Genomic DNA, 19,022 nt, shown 5'->3' with positions numbered 1-19,022 from the left:
TCTCCACAAGGAGAAACATTACTCCTTAGATACTGATAAAGCAGCGATTTTATAAAAACTACAGCAAACAGCCCAGTAAGTGACACATCGCTGGAATCAGGGTCTTTATCTCTAAATTATACTGCTCTCGGATTAGGTGGCAAAAACCTGATGGCAGATTCCCATTATCAATATTATTATCATGTGAATTTTACAGTAGGTTCCAAAATGATTGAATGCCTTTGAAATATTTTATAGTTATATATGTCCTCTTTTTGTTTTTATAGATTCTCATAAAAAAATTCTCAAAAAATTAATAATTTCAGTTTTAAAGGAAAAAAATTGAAATATTCTATTTTTTTCATCTTTCGGCCAATCCCATGGAGATCTACCAGTTTGTGTTTGCAGTATTGCTTTTGCTGCCTACAATTTATCTCACTTGAATTTAGCTTGAATTATTTTCCATAAAACAGTATTTAATTAAAAAATTAAAATTACAGGAACATTAAAAAAATAATGTACATACAGTATATAGTATCACTGTATTCGTAACGAGCCAGAGAATCTAGTTACCATGTAGCTTAAACATTTGGACAAACACTAAATAGCTAAATATCAGAAAAAATCGATAGCAAAAAAAAAAAAGAAAACGTGTCCTGTAGACTCCAAACATGGTATAAAAAAAACACAAAATTTTGTATTAAAAATAAGCATACAAATAATGGTCCATGTTCCTTGTTTAAGCCCCTTCAATATCTGTCCCTCTTTCATATGCAAAATGTGTGCTATTTTACGTGCCGTTACCATCATGGTGATGCCAAATGTGATTTTTTTTTTTTACATAATATGTTTTTACTACAAGTAATGTACACAAGGAAAATCAAGTAAGAAAATTAGAGAAATGGAGCAAGATGGACGATATATTAAATATGCAAAGTGTGAAATGAGTTAATCCTGTATGAAAATTCTTATATACACAACAATTATTTTGAGTGGCCATCCATTCTGCTTTCATAAGGTAAAATAACATGGCTGTTCGTTATTTAATGGTAAGGTACCGTGTTGCTCCAAGTGATCAGAAACAGTTAAAGGGGTATTCTTAAGTTTGGAAGTTATCCCCTATTTATGGGGTTAGGGATAACTTCCTGATTGCTGGTGGGCGATCATGCGCAGTGCCGCTACATTCATTCTTGTGGGAGTGCCAAAGACCACCCATGCAAAGCGCACAGGTAGCTCCGGTAGTCCTAGTTAAGCACCACTCCAGCCTTTTTTTGTTGTTGCAGCCCTGGAGTGGTGCTACTAATCTAAGTTTCCTGCCCCTGGTAATATACTTACCAGCCGCCATTTTCATCTTTTATGGGTGGCACTCTGGTCATCTCCAGCAGTTTATGACCTGCCAGTTCTTTCCAGTGTTTCCTGGGCAATTCGGAAGTCACAACTCAATGTAAATCTGTGAGAGCCAGAACGAAGCCAAATTATAACAATAATAATAATAATTTTTATTTCTATAGCACCAACATATTCTGCAGCACATTTTAGATTGAGGCTCTCATAGACATTGCATTGAGAACTTGTGACCGTTACCTCTGACTTCCGGTCAATCAGAAATTGCGGTCACAAGATGGTGTTGCGGGACCGGAGCGGCGCCGAAAACAGCTGGAGACGGCGGCTGGTAAGTATAAGACTAGACTCAGTGAACAGTGGCAGTGTGCATTATTGACCCCCCCCCGCTCTTCAGAAACGTGGTTCTTCAGATTAGTGGTGATCCAAGCAGTCGGACCCCTTAGTGATTTGGAAGTCTTCCCCTATCCCAGGGACGAAGAATAACTTTTAAACTTGAGAATACCCCTTTAACAGCAGAATGAGAACAGGAAAGAAAGGAAAAGAAGAAAAGAAGAGAAGGGGTGGAAACACGACACAACAAACATCATTCATACTTGTGTCTGACATTAATGTACTCAATCTCTGGGTCCATCCAATCAACCTGTGGGATAGTTAGGAGAATTAACAAGGCCAACCGAATCTTCTTCCCAAGCCTTGGCTGGAGAGGAAATCAATCCATGTCGCCAAGTACTATACCATACCTTGTCAAAAAGACCTGCATCTTCGGCAAGTATTTCCCCCATCATCATCAGATAGTTAATCTGAGACCCATTCCTCAATAGTGGAAACTGTAGAAGATATCCAATGTCTCGGTATAACCGTTCATGCCACAGTGAGAAAGTGTCTGAGAAGACCTTTCCAAATGACTCATAATGGGCCAGGAATCTCTGAGAGTAAGGCCATCTGCGGTGAACCCCTAATGGAGGCTCCTGAAACAGCTTCATAGATTTCAAAGACTTAGTCCCAGAAATGGTGCAATTGAGAGAAGGTCCACCAAATGTGCAATGGCGTAACAAGTAGGAAGGGTGTCTCAACCCATGGGGAGACATATTTTGCAAAAATGTTGGAACTCTGAACCATTGAGATAGTATTTTGTAGTTTCTTTTCCTATGTTTGATATGTCATTGGCAATTTGTGGGTTAAGATTAACATTTTCTAGTAAATTTGTATTTTTTATTGAAAAAAAGAAAAAGAAAAATGTCTATTCAAATTTTTGAGAAGTATTTGAGAAGTTATCCTTGTGACTATTAACTATCTACCTGGGTTTTTAAGCCAGGTCATTTTGCTCTGAGAACTTGCCTGGAAAACTGTGCCCACAGGATCACCAGGCTGTACGACTACAATTTACTGCTCTTAGGAGATTCTACTTAAGATGTAATAAATAATACATCACTTTTTTTTAAAATTGATAGATCCAAAACTGACTCCCAACAAGCAGATGCATCTGGTAACACGTCTGGTTGGCATCTCCGCTGCAATCGTTAGGGAGCTCTGCTTGATATTTTCATCTGATAGTCACTAGTCCACTAATAAACTTTCCGCGAAGTACAGTTCTGAGTAAGATCATTCTTCCTTTGTATGGTGTCTGAGACTAGAAGGGACAAGGCAAAGGGAAAGATCAGAAACCCAATGGCTTGATACTATCAAGATAACGGTGGAGAAGACCCTGGTGGACCTATCTAGACTCGCACAAGATCGAACTTCCTACAGATCGTTCATCCATCAAGTCGCCATCGAGCAGAAGGCCGTTAAAAAAAAAGGCTTTTTCAGTGTAACAATCATCTGGTGAATGACTATCACCAGGTGGTCCTTCATTAGACGGCTATCAACCTACATCTATTTAATGTGTAGAGCTGTCCATGACAGCCAGTCATCCTGAATAATAATTATATACGCATATAAAGAATAGCTCAAGTACGCTGTTTGTAGAATGTGTCAAGGATCCACTTCATCATGATTCATGCCCTCGGGAAGTGTAAAATAAAGTGCATATAAGTATAGAAATCAGTGTTTTACAATAGGTAGAAAAAGATGCAAAGGTGACCTACCGTAGGATGCATCTATTTATTTCTCCAGAAAAAGTAATATACATGTCTCTGTCAAAGTGGTGAGATGGAATAGTACTTCATTATAAGGTATCATGTAATTGCCACCTTCTAATGCAGCAGTAGATTAAATGTCATTTGTTACAAGCTCCCGTTATTATCATCTCTACCTAATCAGTCAATAGCAAGCTGATGTAAATGTTAATGTCTTATAAAAGTCTATTCTTGTGCATTAAAACCATGAATATTCTTTTGCATCCTTTGCTTCACTTCCGTTTCCAGTTTCTAATAATGCAACTATTGAATAATAGTTCATATTTATTAGATGAAATGTGACATCTAATGAAACATCGCCAGTTACATGTCACCCCCATCACTGAAAGCCGAGTGTATCTTACTCATTATGAAAATACACGTGATTAAAAGTGGTTTTCCAGGCTTTAAAGTGGTTTTTATTAAAGAGGTTTTCCGGCAACACAGATTATTAAAGAATTGTAAAGGCTAAAAAAAAATAAAGAAAATTCATAATTTACTTGCTGTAAAAATTCTACTCTGTTCCAGAGCTATCACATTTGGTGGGTGATGTGACCTCCAGTTTATGCTGATGCTCAATCTTATGCTCATGCTGATGCTGATTCTCAATCTGATGCTCATGCTGATGCTGATGCTCATTCTGATGCTGATGCTCATGCTCATGCTGAGCTCATGCTCAAAGCACAGATTAGAGATATTTCCTGTCTGTGCTTTGAATGGAGCTCTGAACGGTGATTTCATGGGGGCATGGCCTGTGATTATCGGCAAGTTTCGCAGGAAGGGAAAGCAGGAATAGCCATTTCAAACGCTACACAGGACAATAATCAGCCTGGTACTATGGCCCTTAGAGCACAATGAGACAGCCAGTGTCAGCACATGTGACATTAATGACTTCAGAATAGTGTCAGGACTGTGCATACAAGGTGAAGTGGGAGGAATATTTAATAGTTTTTTAGGTTGAAGGGTAGACATTAATCCATTGAGTTCAACTTTCAATATTATGAAGGAAAAACTGCATGTGCAGCAATTTATCCATCTTGAGACTGTATAGGAGTCTCTAGATGGTGCTTTGTGGGTGAAGAGGGTGGGCACATAGGGTGGGAGTGTTTGAGCTCTGGGATAGATACTGGGAACTGTAGGCATAGTGTCAGGACTTTAACCCAGCAGCTGTTGTGCACCAGGCAGCAGCTCTTCTCTCTGAGCTATTCTGCTCACTGGGCAGTCCCTGGCTAACCCAGATTCTAGTACCTGTGTTGTTCCTGAGCGGCTTCATCCTGTGAGTTCCTAATTGAACACCCTATTTAAACCTGTCCTGGCACCTCCTTCCTTGTGAGATTATTGAGCTCCCAGTCTTTAGTCCATTTACCTGCTGCCTCATCCAAGACTATACTGCTGTTCCTGTGTACTGACCTCTTTTTTTTCCTGACTACGCAACCTGCTAAATCCTTCAAGACTATACTGCTGTTTCTGTGTACCGACCTCTGGCTTTTCCTGACTACGCTACCTGCCCGTGCTGCCCAGGTCAGTTCCTAACACATAAAGGGATGGGAGGGTCAGAATGTAAACAATAACACCCCGTAAGGATGACTGCAGGGTGTTGAAGGGGAGGAAAAAAATAAAAGTAACAGAGAAGCTTGAGGACAGCCACATTGATTTTTTTTGTTCTCGGAAAACCACTTTAAAATAGGTTATCAATATCAAATCAGTGGGGATCTGACGCCCGGCACCCCCACTGATCAGTTGTTTTGAGCAGCAACTTGATGAAAACAGTGAACTGACCCAAACAGCACAGCAGCTCCATTCACTGTGTAGTGGCCACTCCCTGGAACTGCAGCGCAGCTTCGACACACTTCTACACACTACACCCCGTGGCCAGCGCTCATAGCAGATGATCAATTCTGCTACAAGCGATCGGATGATTGCAGTTTCCGGTCTCCTAGGGAGACTATTGAAGCAAGTGAAAAGTAAAAAAAAAAAAAAGGTTTTAAAAATATTAAAAAATATATAAAAGTTCAAATCACCCCTCTTTTGCCCCATTCAAGATAAAACAATAAAAAAAAAAAATACACTTATTCAGAAATGTCCGATCTATCAAAATATAAAAAGAATTAATCCGATAGGTAAATGGTGTAATGAGAAAAAGAATCAAACACCAGAATTACATTTTTTTGGTCGCCGCAACATTGCTATAAAATGCAATAACGGGTGATCAAAACATCATATCTACAATAAAACTGTCAGCTCGGCGCGCAAAAAATAAGCCCTCACCTGGCCCCAGATCCCGAAAAATGGAGACGGTATGGCGATTTTTTTTTTTTTTTTTTTTTTTTTTTAATGGCAGCAGGTTTACTAGTCCTCTAGTGATAATCTACTGCTGATAAAACAGTCATTGTATCAATACTACAGCAAACAGCCCAGTAAGTGACACATCTCTGGAATCAGGGTCTCTGTCTCTACATTACGCTGCTCTTTGATTAGGTAGCAAAAAACGGGTGACAGATTCCCTTTAAGGAGAACCAGTTCTTCCACCCCTTGCTTCTAGGTCATCAAACACTATACGAAGGTTTAACAAAAATAAAATAAAATCTGCAATTTGCAATGAATTCTCGGAAGGAATGAAAATGAATGGGATTGTTTTGTCTAATGCACCTGAAAGGTTTGATAAATGACTCTGCTTAGTGTATGATCTGAAACAGTCCAGATGGCTGCACCGTCATAACAAAGATCTGTATCCTACAACACAGGGATCAGAGGGAATGCAGCCAGGAACTTCGCATTAAACAGGAGCACCGGAGCGTGAAGTGTTTGTCCTTCTATTTATCCCAATGTTGGTCCTAATGCCGGAGAGTTGATTCTGGAGAAGACTTTTGGAGCTTAGAAAAGATCCCTTTAATCCATTGATGTAGGGTTTGAATAAATATTCTGATTGGCAGCACCTATGACAATGAATCTCGAAGGCGTACAGTTGCCATTAAGTTGTGTGTGATTTTACACACAGTTTTTATATGGATGTAGCATTTTTGTTCTGACACCTGATAATCAAACTGGACTTAAATGTCACGTCCATATAAAACAATTTGGTATCAATTAAGTATAAAGACGCTGCTACTAAGATTTGCTATGAACAATCCAGGATCTGATAAACTGATGGTCAATTGTGCAGTATGGCAAAACAAGGCATCAGAAGTTTGGCATGCTAGGCGACAATACTTCTTATTCACTGGCGGACACAGACAGAAGAGGCCCCCTGTCGAAGTATAAGAGGAGGTGACAATACTCCTGAAAAACCCCGGCGCTGTGTATCATTGGTGTGAGAAGGCTGCCACCTACTGTTCAAACGGCACCATTCGGAACTAACCAGAGCAGGAAGAGTTGCAGGAGGGACGAGTTTGAATGTAACACCCAGTCAGGTGCCATTCATGATGGAGCTCATGAATATAAAGAGTCTGCGCGCTAACGCGCCAAAGGAGAGAGCGGTCCAGACATGCTCAGGAGGATACACTGCATCCAAAGTGACAGGCCAGGACAAGAAGCGGATGCCAACGGGCTGCTGTCTGGTTACACATAGGACCCCAGTGGCACCAAGTGAGATCCAGAGTCCAGACTGCGCCAGTCAAGACCCGAAGATCTGATCTGCGCCAGTCAAAACCCCGAGTCCCGACTACACCAGTCAAGATCTGAATCCCAGACCTGCGTCTGTCAAGACCCAGATTCCATACGATGCCGATCAACAGCTAGAGCCCTGACCTTTTTCCCTCAGACCTGGAAGACACCCGACGTCGGTCAAGCATCGAAGATCCGTGAGGGGACTCTGCTTAGAAAAGGACACTTGCGGTGGTGAACGTGAGACACAAGTGAGCCGGGCAGTCGCTTCCATCATGTACGGTACAAGAGTTGGCCTGGGCACGGGAAGTGGACATGGTGGGGGTCAATTGAAGTGAAGGAGGCCCAACGTGCTTTGGTAGACTTTGTCAGGAGGACTTGAGGCCTTTCAGGAAGAATCGGAGGCCCCTGCTAGGGCCATTGTTACGGGAGTAGTCTGCACAGTATCTCCCACCGGAATGTGTATTTACCCCTGTTAGAAAGACCGAAGTATAATCCTGAAGAAGCTTCCCTAACGTTTAAAGTGAACCTAAAAAGACTCCTTATATGCTCTGTATTGTAGAGTTTACGAGTTGCATTTTGTTAACTGTTGTTAGGACTATTGCAAATTTCCCGCCATATCTGTCACGGGTTTACCGCGACAGAGAGGAGACAGAAGACCACAGCGTCTGATTCCTCCCACTCCTGCATTTACTAGAAGACTTTCACCTTCATATTAAATGGTGCAGATTTCTTTCAGCAGTGCAGGGGTTTATCTGCTCAGTTGTGAGCTCCTGGAAGCTTACCTTCATTTAGGCTCTTAGCTGTCCAGTGTTAGCCACTCCCCGCTTCTATATATTCTGTGTTTTGGCTTGGAGTCCTTGAAAGAGCTAGCTTATGCTGCATGGTGCTAAGAGTGTGGTGGAGAGTTGTTTGTTTGAGAAGACGTTTGGAGGATTTAAGCTAAGACTGTTGCGTGGTTTAGGTTGTGTGTAATCCTCTTCTCCTATTTTGTTTTTTTCCCCATCCTCCACTCCCCGGTGTTAACCTCTGTTGTTTATGCACATATATTTGTATGATTGATATTTTCCTTTAGCCCTGTTTGTATTACCTTGTTAGTCTGGTTGGCATACTGCAATACACTACTACTCCCCTCTTCCCTGGATGGGGGAAGGGAACAGAGTGAGGGCGGATTGAGGAGCTCAGACAAGGTATATGGCCCCGGCGTCTTCACCTTCAGAAGTAATCCGGGGAACAGGGCCAGCTAGGGTGCCCCTAGCGTTGGGGACAGGGAAGGAGCCCCTGGCCCCGGGATACCCGACAAAAGAGTTGTGACAATATCTGAGGAAATAAAAACCTCATTGATTGTTCCTGCCTTGTGTTCCTCTGCCTGTTGCATTCAACCACCTGCTTTATACAAGAACAGTATATGACCCTTTCCAATCAAATAGCTCACCATAATGCTAAATTCCAATTGCTTTGGAGATGAATGTGGGCCTGTGCGACTGTGCGGATGCCCAGGTTGGACCAATGGTATGCTCGCCCCTGCTCTTATTCCTGAGCCCTATCACCTTTAAGTTCATGCTGCTTTGGTTCGGCGTCCAGTTCCGTCCACATTTGAAGCTGGCCTTGTGTTCCCAATGTCCTGGACACCTCTTGTGCTTACTAAGCCCCTCAACATCATGAATAGTCACTAGTCCTCATGCAAGGTCATGACATGCATTGCACCACGACACCATTTGTGGGGTCTAGTAAGTGCCATAGATACTCCGGATGTGGAGTGAAGGCTGTTGTGCTCAGAAGTGACAGCGTTCTCTCACCATGACGAGTCACACCACCACTCATTGCTCTTCTCTTTTGCAATCTGATGTTTGAGAAAACGTTTGACCAAAACGTCATGTTTTCGAATGCCTAACAATAATCAAAACTATAGTTTGCAATCTGAAAAAGAGTGGAAAGTTATTTTTACAGAAGTGAAGACCGACTGCCATGAATGGCTGGACCGGATGTAGGACCCAGGCATTGCAAATCGAATATGTCATCGCTACTCTACTGGAATGGTCAAGTGGAAGGAAGAGCCAGGTGGTATAACTATGGAACCCAAGAACTGCTACTGTGAAGATATTGAAGTCATCATGTTGAAGATACTGGGGCCACGGCACTGACTGTCCAGTTCCGAGTGCTGCATGACTTTGTGCACCATTGGGGCACTGCTTGTTATCCTGCACAAAGAGCTGTGCAGACAATAACAAAATGACGCTGGACAATGGAAAGGGAATAACCACTTCCCTCCACAAAAAAAAGAAGAGGAGCTTGAGGTCACTAGGGGTGGGAAGAATCAGATCAAATTTTTCAAAATCTAGAGTTGATAAAAAAATTTGCACTGCCTAGGTCCGGCATCCTGTCCTCTTGTCCCTGGCATCTGGACCGGGTCAGTCCTCATGTATGCACTTGGCTTTCTTGGCCAGGCATCCAGGGCACCTCTCATGATATCGAGAAGCCAACATGATATGACTCACGCAACGTCATGATGTGCATTGTACCGCGATGTCTATTAAGAACAGAAAGTGCCCAGGATGCCAGACTGATGATGCTGGATGTAAAAGTGAAGACCGCCCTGTTTCGGCTGCCACTTTACAGGAAGCCGGTCGAGGGCGGCACAAGTCTTTTTGCTCAACTCCTCGTTTTACAGGATGCTTGACATGACCACTTTTAAACGTAGCCCCCTTTACTGGCCAATACTGAATAATATGAAAAAAATATATTTTTAATTTTTCATGTTTCCTATGAAATGAAGCCAAAAATGTAAAAAAATGAAACGAGTAATTTCCTTATTAAATTAACCAAACACACCGATCCAAGACTTCTCGTATACGGGCAAGTCAGGAGAGATAGTCAGCTGAATGAACTGTTGGCCGACCGCAACCTCGTGTATAGTCATTTTGATTAACTGAACATTGTGATTTTGTTGATTGATTATTATCTTTCTATTTCTCAATATAAAAAACCCCAATCACTACCAATATTTTTCCATTTGAGAAGAAGCGGAAGTCACAATTTCTGAATCAAGTAAATAAATGACTTGTATTAAGTAAACGTTAACGCAATACAAACCTGTAATAAAATCCTAGAATATATATTAATGTTGCATTTCTTCCGATTTAAGTGCTTATAGCTTTATACCTCTTGTAACTGTATGAACAAAAGCAGCATAAATAGAAAGGAAATATGTGAAACATAGTGAAAACTTTACTGTATAAAGAGTTTTGAGTTTTAATCTAAGTCCTATAATCGTTAAAAAATGTAAAGAAATTAGGATAAAAACTAAAACAACCAAAAATAAAAAAGTCAAATTTGGAAATAGAAAGGGTAGATGCTGATCAGTACTCACCTACGCTGTATAAATTCGGATAATTTGCCGGGAATTTCGGTATCTCGACAGCTAATGAATTCGTTTTATGGGATAGTGATCATCTTGACGAGACATTGGAAAAAATGAAAAGTCGAAATAGGGTGTATACTGTAATAAGTGAGTATTAAACATAAGCAGTAAAACCATGATTCAACGCTAATTCTCTTATTGGCCATAACAATGCCTTACTAGCACCCTCCCAGCCCCGGTGTGAAGGCATGAGCAGACTCGCCAGACTCCGGCAGCCTGTCGACAGGCCTCCATGCCGGCAGTTGTGTGACTTCATTCCACCATAGCACAGATTCCTCATATATACATATGGGAAGACCTCCCTCATATTTTATGTATCTGGAATACATTTGCTACTGTTATGATACATTATACATTTCTGTATTATATACAACTATCCATAGACGAGCGCTATAGGTGGCATGTAGATGTACACCGGGCCGTAAATTAGGCATTCCACTAATGTTTCCAAATACTTGGAATGTACACAATGCAGTAAAATATTACCATATCTAAATAATAATCATACTTTTGTAAAACTATGTATAAACAAGCGATGATAAGAATGTGAAATAACAGATGCATACGTGGTTAGAAAACATATACCCGGGAACTCCAGCTGCTTCACACACCCTCCCCCATCTGCAATGTACATTCGGTAAAATATAACCTATACACTCAGCATTATCAAAAAAATCACCTTCCACTACATAGTTAAAAATGTATGTGTTTAAACATAACTGCTGTAAACCCTTCCCTGGCTGCTAGGTGGCGCCACAATAATATCGCAGCATGTGGCGGTTTAGCTTTTTGATTGCTGACGCTAGTTGTTTCTTGTGCACATGTGTTTTGCTGCAGTAAGCTGGGAATGTAATTAGCTCTCTGCTGGAGCCATGGGTGGGGATCCCTTCTATATAGACCCTTATTGAGTTCAGATAAGTTCCTTTGACCCATGTGCTACTTTGTATATCCTGTTTTCTGATTTTGTCCCTGATCTGATCTCTTGGTATTGACCGAGCATGTTGACCCCTCTTGCCTCTGGCTCGCTCCTCCGGCCAGCAGTCCTTCCATGGAAGCAATCCAGTGAACCACGTTGTTAGACAAGATCCCTGTACAGGGTTTAAAGAGTGAAGGCAGGGGATCCTCTGGAATCTGCCAGACGAAGTTTGTCTATGGTAGCCATTTTGAGCCTCAGACATGACACTGTAGTTAAAAAAAATCTCTAACCGTGACCTTTTAGGTCTGTTTTGAACACACAGTAATGTGCAATATTTTCCGTCAACTTTTTTGGAATTTTTTCTTGTTTGGGATAAAACACTTTGGTTATATAAATCACTTTCCTTATTTACTCATACATAAATAAAAAGGCAGAAAAATGAGAATAAAAAAGAATGAATATAGTTTATTGATCGTGTCGGCTTATGAAAACATTTGCCAATATTATCACAATAAAAGCACTTAGGGGGTTGTCCGGTGATCACCTATTGATCGGCGGGGTCAGACCTCTAGGACCCGCACCGATCGGCAGAAGGGGAAATGGAGCGGCAGTGTGCGTTCTCAGCCGCCACTTAATTAGTTCCCTGTGGGGCCACCGGAAAAAGCTATTTATTAAATCATTTAAAGGGACTCTATCAACACAGAATGACTGTTCAAACCAAGTACAGGCGCTTGTTGCACCATGGCAGGATTAATCAATAATCGACACCTTCCCACCTGCTTGTTTTCCCTCTATCTCCCCTCCCCCCTCTTTTGATTGACAGCTTTGGCTTCATAAAGCCAGACAAGGGTGCAGATAGATGGAACACAAGCAGGTGAGAAGGTGTAGTTAAATGTCTGGCCACACCAAGGGTGCACCGAGCGCCTGTAGTTGGTTTGAACAGTCATTCTGTGCTGATTGAGTCCCTTAAAATGCACCTTCCCACCTACTTGTTTTCCCTTTCTCGTCTTTAATTGACAGCTCTGGCTTTATAAAGAAAGAGAAGGGCAGAGATCGATGGAAAACAAGCAGGTGGGAAGCTGCACTTAAATGTTTGGCCACACCAAGGGTGCACCAAGCGCATGCACTTGAACAGTCACTCTGTGCTGACAGAGTCCTTTTAAGTTTTTACAATTTCAACTTTTTTCTACCTTGTCAAAGGAAGGAATTTCAGATGAAAACATTTTTAACAATGTTATGAAAAGTAACAATGTATCCAAGTGTTAATCTGTTTTCTTTTTTTTTGCGCTTTAGTACTTTGTTTGGAAGTTTGAATGACCCAGATCTTGTATCTGTCTTTCATTCGAGAAAACAGCCTTGTCAATCCGGGACATTGGACTGCCAACATTGCTCAGCCAATCTTTCCTGAAAAAAAAAAGAGAAAGTTTGGAAAATGCAAAAATACATATTGTCGGTGGAGCCTGTCACATGGATTCTTTCTTACTGGAATTTTTACACTTCACCATCCGTGAATTCATGCACCAAGAATACAAACCTCCCTTACAAAATTTGTCTCATTATTTTCTTTGGTGTAATTTAAGACTAATGTTGTGCGACATTTTAATCTAAAAATGGGCTAAAAAGCCGAAAAGCCCAAAAAATAAGTTTCTTCGAAGTTGCATCAATTCATCAAACATGGTGCGCCCATTTTTGTTAATTTGGTGCAAAAGTCACAATACAAAAAATGATTTACCCCTTCCTCCTGCAAATGATGAATTGGGATCCTATAAACCGTGTACAGGGCTGCACAATATGGGAGTGCAATAAAACCAACAAGAAATGGACAAATTAGTAAAGGGCTCACTTTGTTATAGCTGTGCAATAATTTATAAAGTGTGGCACATAATAAAGAAAATTAACTGTACTCACATTATATCTACTTTTTCCTTTGATCCCTGGACTTGCCCGGTGACTGTTCCATACGGGGTATTTTTCACCCATCCAACTACAGAAACACGTTTGGCCTGGTCTTCTGTATACTGCAAGTACAGAGCGACAGAATAAAATGGGCTATGTTCTCATGGCATCTTTTCTATGGTTCTCCATAGGAAAAATATAGTGTAAGGCACATGGGCGTACCCAGGATCAAAACTAGGGGGGGTAGCAAGCCATGGTCGTTCAGGTTGTAAAATTTTAAAACGAAAAAGGTGCAACGCTGGAAACAGATAAGACACCGGAGGGTGAGTATAAGATGGAGCAGGAGAATTACATTTAGAGCACCAATTCAGGTAATCACATATAGAGGCCTCCCCGTAGTGTAATTACATATAGCCTAGAATAATGACGCTGACACTCGGGGTACAGGATAATGACACCGACATTGGGGGTACAGGATGACACTGACACTGGGGGTACAGGATAATGACACCAACACTCGGGGTACGGATTAATGGCGCTGACACTCGGGGTACGGATTAATGGCGCTGACACTCGGGGTACAGGATAATGGCGCTGACACTCGGGGTACAGGATAATGACGCTGACACTCGGGGTACGGATTAATGGCGCTGACAATCGGGGTACAGGATAATGACACCGACACTGGGGGTACAGGATGACACCGACACTGGGGGTAAAGGATAATGGCGCTGTCATTGGGGGTACAGGATAAAGACGCCGACACTCGGGGTGCTGGATAATGGAGCCGACACTGGGGGTACAGGATAATGGCGCTGACACTCGGGGTACAGGATAATGGCGCTGACACTCGGGGTGTGGGATAATGGCGCTGACACTCGGGGTGCGGGATTTTATTTATATTTTATTTATTTATATATAATAGTGTGATTGCTATAATAATTAACGTCCCCCCAGCTGGCCCAGCATTAACCACCTGTCCTTTCTCCAGGTCCGGTTCCTACTCCCAAGGCCCAGGCCCCAGGCCCTTCCAAATCTCAATAATTACATAGTGAGTGAGTGTATTGTGTAATTTACACTGGCTGGCTGCCACAGTCACTGGCAGCCGGCCCACAGTAACAGGACAAGCCCTCCGCTCCGGCGGGATTCTCAGAGACAGGAAACAGGGGAGGCAGGCAGCGTGCTACGTCAGCACGCCTCAGGAGTCAGGACCCTGATCAGGTGACATGCGGCATTGCGGCGTGCTGTGTCACTCAGCGTGCGTTAAAGGTAATCCCGGCCGGACCCCATGCAGTGACACTGCGCAGTTCCGGCCGCCGGGTGCAGAGCAGGACAGTCACCTGTGGCCGGCCGCAGAGGGAACTTTCGCTGGCCGCAACCGCCGGTGATCTAAGTGTGTGTGCGGCGTGCAGGGGTGGATTAAGAGTAGCAAGGGCCCCGGGCAGTTTAGAAGGCGCGGCCCCCCTCCCCCCCCCCCACACACCTGATGTATCACATGTCACATGATCCCCTGTGATAGATCATGTGATAGTTCACGTGAAATTAATTTGGCACAATATTAATTATAATAATTTTTTTTGGGCTGTGTGCCCACTATGCATTTTTTAAGCGTTTCCAGCTGCAGAAACACTTAAAAAACGCATGGTAGAAGGCCAGCCATGTTCCCCAATGATAATCCGCATGTGCTGTGCACATGCTGCGGAAATTTCCACTGCGGATTATCATTGCGGAAAAATCCGCAGCATTACCAATTATTTTGGGAAGCGTGGCATTTTCGCCGCCATTGACTTGCATTGGAACACATGAAATCCGCATCACTGCATCTGTACATGAGGACAACATGCGTTTCAATGTGCGGATGGTACCTGGGTGTGGAGGACAGGAGACTCTCCTCCGGACCCGGGTACCATAGAACCTGTAAAAAAAGAATAAAATAAAAAATAAATATCATACTTACCTTCTGATGGCCCCCGGTGTCTTTATCCGATGCGTTCTGGCTTGCCGGCAGCTCGCGATGGTCTGAAAAGGACCTACCGTGACGTCATTTAGTCATGTGACGGGTCAAGCGACCGCTGACGTCGGCAGGCCATCAGAAGGTAATTATATATTTATTTTTTACCATTCTTTTACGGTCACACTATATAAATCCATGCCGGTTGCATGGATTTATATAGTGTGACCAAGTTGTCAAGCACTTTCCAAGTGATGCTAAAATCGCTTGGAAAGCGCTTGTCAACCCGCATGCGGAAATGCAAGTGAAGAATGCTTCACATCAGCAAGTCCCTGGCAGGAAAAATGCAGGTAGAATCCGCATGTACAATCCGCATGCGTTTTTTCTGCCAGGGAGAAGCAGAAACGCTCAAAAAAAATCCAAAGCATTTCTGCATCGTGGGCACTTAGCCTAACATTAATTGTATGACTCAATATTGAGCACTTGTAGCCATCTATACACAGCGGGAGGCCGCACGGTGCCATCTATACACAGCAGGAGGCCGCACGTAGCCATCTATACACAGCGGGAGGCCGCACGTAGCCATCTATACACAGCAGGAGGCCGCACGTAGCCATCTATACACAGCAGGAGGCTGCACGGTGCCATCTATACACAGAGGGAGGCCGCACTGCACCATCTATACACAGCGGGAGGCCGCACGGCGCCATCTATACACAGCGGGAGGCCGCACAGCACCATCTATACACAGCGGGAGGCCGTACTGCGCCATCTATACACAGCAGGAGGCCGCACGGCGCCATCTATACACAGCGGGAGGCCGCACGGTGCCATCAATACACAGCAGGAGGCCGCACGGTGCCATCTATAGACAGCAGGAGGCTGCACGTAGCCATCTATACACAGAGGAGGCCGCATGTAGCCATCTATAGACAGCAGGAGGCCGCATGTAGCCATCTATACACAGCAGGAGGCCGCATGTAGCCATCTATACACAGCGGGAGGCCGCACTGCGCCATCTATACACAGCGGGAGGCCGCACGGCGCCATCTATACACAGCGGGAGGCCGCACGGTGCCATCAATACACAGCAGGAGGCCGCACGGTGCCATCTATAGACAGCAGGAGGCTGCACATAGCCATCTATACACAGAGGAGGCCGCATGTAGCCATCTATAGACAGCAGGAGGCCGCATGTAGCCATCTATACACAGCAGGAGGCCGCATGTAGCAATCTATACACAGTGGGAGGCCGCACAGCGCCATCTATACACAGCGGGAGGCCGCACTGTGCCATCTATACACAGCGGGAGGCCGCACGGCGCCATCTATACACAACGGGAGGCCGCACGGTGCCATCAATACACAGCAGGAGGCCGCACGGTGCCATCTATAGACAGCAGGAGGCTGCATGTAGCCATCTATACACAGAGGAGGCCGCACGTAGCCATCAATACACAGCAGGAGGCCACACGTAGCCATCTATACACAGCAGGAGGCCACACGTAGCCATCTATACACAGCAGGAGGCCGCACAGCGCCATCTATACACAGTGGGAGGTCGCACGTAGCCATCTATACACAACAAGAGGCCGCACAGTGCCATCAATACACACCAGGAGGCCGCACGTAGCCATCTATAGACAGCAGGAGGCCGCACGTAGCCATCTATACACAGCAGGAGGCCACACGTAGCCATCAATACACAGCAGGAGGCCGCACGTAGCCATCTATACACAGCGGGAGGCCGCACGGCGCCCCCCCCAGAGACAGCGGGAGGCCACACGCCGTCACGCACACACAAACATATACAGACATATACATACACGCATAAACACATTTGAAACACAAAAATACATATAAACAGACATCACACAATGATATCTGCCTGCACACGCACACACTCACTCAATCACACACACACTCTCACACACACACACACACACACACACATCATCCCCCGGCTCCAGTCCTCCTGCTCCTCTCCTGTGCAGCAGTGCAGGCCGGGCGCGCACTGCGTGACGTCACAGCTAGGAGACACGGCCGCACACAGGGCCCTGTCTCCTAGCTGTGACGCGGCAGGGCCAGCACAGGGAAGTTAACAGCTGCACTGCTGGCCTGGCCGAAGAAGAAGTAGCGGCCGTGCGCCGCTGCTGTGGGAGCGGTCCGGGGGCCCCCCCGCCACTGTCTGCTGGTATGTGCCGCGGCGCCGCACATATAATGAAGGCAATCTGGCCATAGACATCCCGGAGCCCCGGGTGGTAGCCCAGATTGCGCTCATTATAATCCGCCTATGGCTGCGTGCGTCCCTGCTTCTAGGGGGGGCAGCTGCCCCCCTGCACCAGGGTGGGTATGCCCATGGTAAGGCATCCCATTGCAAATTAATGTGATCTATTAGGATCTGCAACTAAATGGAGTCAAAAACCATGAAGCAAGTGTGAACAGTGTGTTACTCAGGAAATATTAGCATTATGATACTAATCTTTATAGTAATACAGTGTAAGTGGAGGACAACAGGCAATGCAATCCACAAGTGAAAAATACTAAAGCTCAAGCCTTTGTTCACACAGTGCAATTGTGCAGTTTTGTAAGTTTTATCCAAAAAAGGATAAGTTTAAGCCAGTCCTTCATACTTTTTCTCTCTTTATGATCCACTTTTGCTTGCTGCATGCATCACGCCACCAGCATATTTGCCCAGTAGCCAGTCCTTCATACTTTTTCTCTCTTTATGATCCACTTTTGCTTGCTGCATGCATCACGCCAGCAGTATATTTTCCGAGTAGCCAGTCCTTCATACTTTTTCTCTCTTTATGATCCACTTTTGCTTGCTGCATGCATCATGCCACCAACATGCTTGCGCAGAAGCCAGTCCTTCACACTTTATTCTCTTTATGATCCACTTTTGATCACGCCGCCAGCATACTTGCGCAGAAGCCAGACCTTTATCAGTGAATTTTGCATGGGGTAGCAGGGGAAAGGGGGCACTGTGGTTATTATAATCTCTTGTGGGGGTGCAGTGTATTATAATTTATTCTGGGGGTGCAATATATTTTATTGTAGGGACACAATGTATTCTAATGCAATTATGGAGGCACAGTAGTAAAATTTATTCTAGGGGCACTTTGTAACATAATTAAATTATAATGGCAAGTGTATTCTTTTTTATTCTTGGGCGCAGTATATTACATTTTTTGTGCGTGCACAGTGTATTATAATTTATTCTGGGGCATAGTGTATTAAATTATTAGGACACAGTTAATGATCATCTATTTTGAGGACTTTATTCTGGGGGCACTATATATAATATTTCTGGGGGAACATTATACTATAATTTATTCTAGAGGCATAGTATAGTATATTTTTTCTGGAGGGCACAGTATATTTCAATTCAGTCTGGGGGTAAAATGTATATTATAACTTCTGGGGGGCAATGTGTATTATAATTCACTTTAGGGGGCACTGAAAAAAAATAATTTTAGGGAACACATTGTGTAAAGTAATTTAGTATAGAATTGTGTGGAGCTCATTTTTAGGGAAGGGGAGCAACAGTATATGCAGTTATCAACTTCAGGGGACGAAATGTAGATTATTATTTCAGTGGTGATGCTTTCAGGTAACATTTTTATATTCAGAATGTAGCAGTGTTATTTTTTAGAAGGCACAGTGTGTGGCGGTATTATTTTTTAGAAGGCACACTGTATGGCTCTTTTAAGAATTTGGCTTTTTAGATAGGATCAGAGACTGCTGCATTTAACAAATGAAGATTTCTGGGCAGTAAACTCTGCAGAGGCGAGA

At 43.7% G+C, this 19,022-nt stretch overlaps 1 protein-coding gene across 2 annotated transcripts in view; it reads right to left on the bottom strand.

Moving 5' to 3' along the window:
• Window positions 1-11,819: 11,819 nt before the first annotated feature.
• The window catches only part of LOC141174559 (acylphosphatase-2-like), a 30,469-nt gene continuing 23,266 nt past the window's right edge, over window positions 11,820-19,022 (bottom strand). For both annotated transcript variants that reach the window (XM_073659496.1, XM_073659497.1), the window contains 2 exons: window positions 13,289-13,398; window positions 11,820-12,784 (listed from right to left, as the gene is read on the bottom strand). In XM_073659496.1, coding sequence (XP_073515597.1) covers window positions 12,670-12,784; window positions 13,289-13,398 — 225 coding nt within the window. In that variant the 3' untranslated portion in view covers window positions 11,820-12,669. The remainder of the gene's footprint in view (window positions 12,785-13,288; window positions 13,399-19,022) is intronic.

This window comes from Phyllobates terribilis, unplaced genomic scaffold (genome assembly GCF_046119375.1).
Source record: "Phyllobates terribilis strain yellow unplaced genomic scaffold, ASM4611937v1 Scaffold_13__5_contigs__length_258822181, whole genome shotgun sequence".
In the NCBI taxonomy this organism is placed as follows: domain Eukaryota; kingdom Metazoa; phylum Chordata; class Amphibia; order Anura; family Dendrobatidae; genus Phyllobates; species Phyllobates terribilis.
This window is presented reverse-complemented; position numbering and strand designations above follow the sequence as displayed.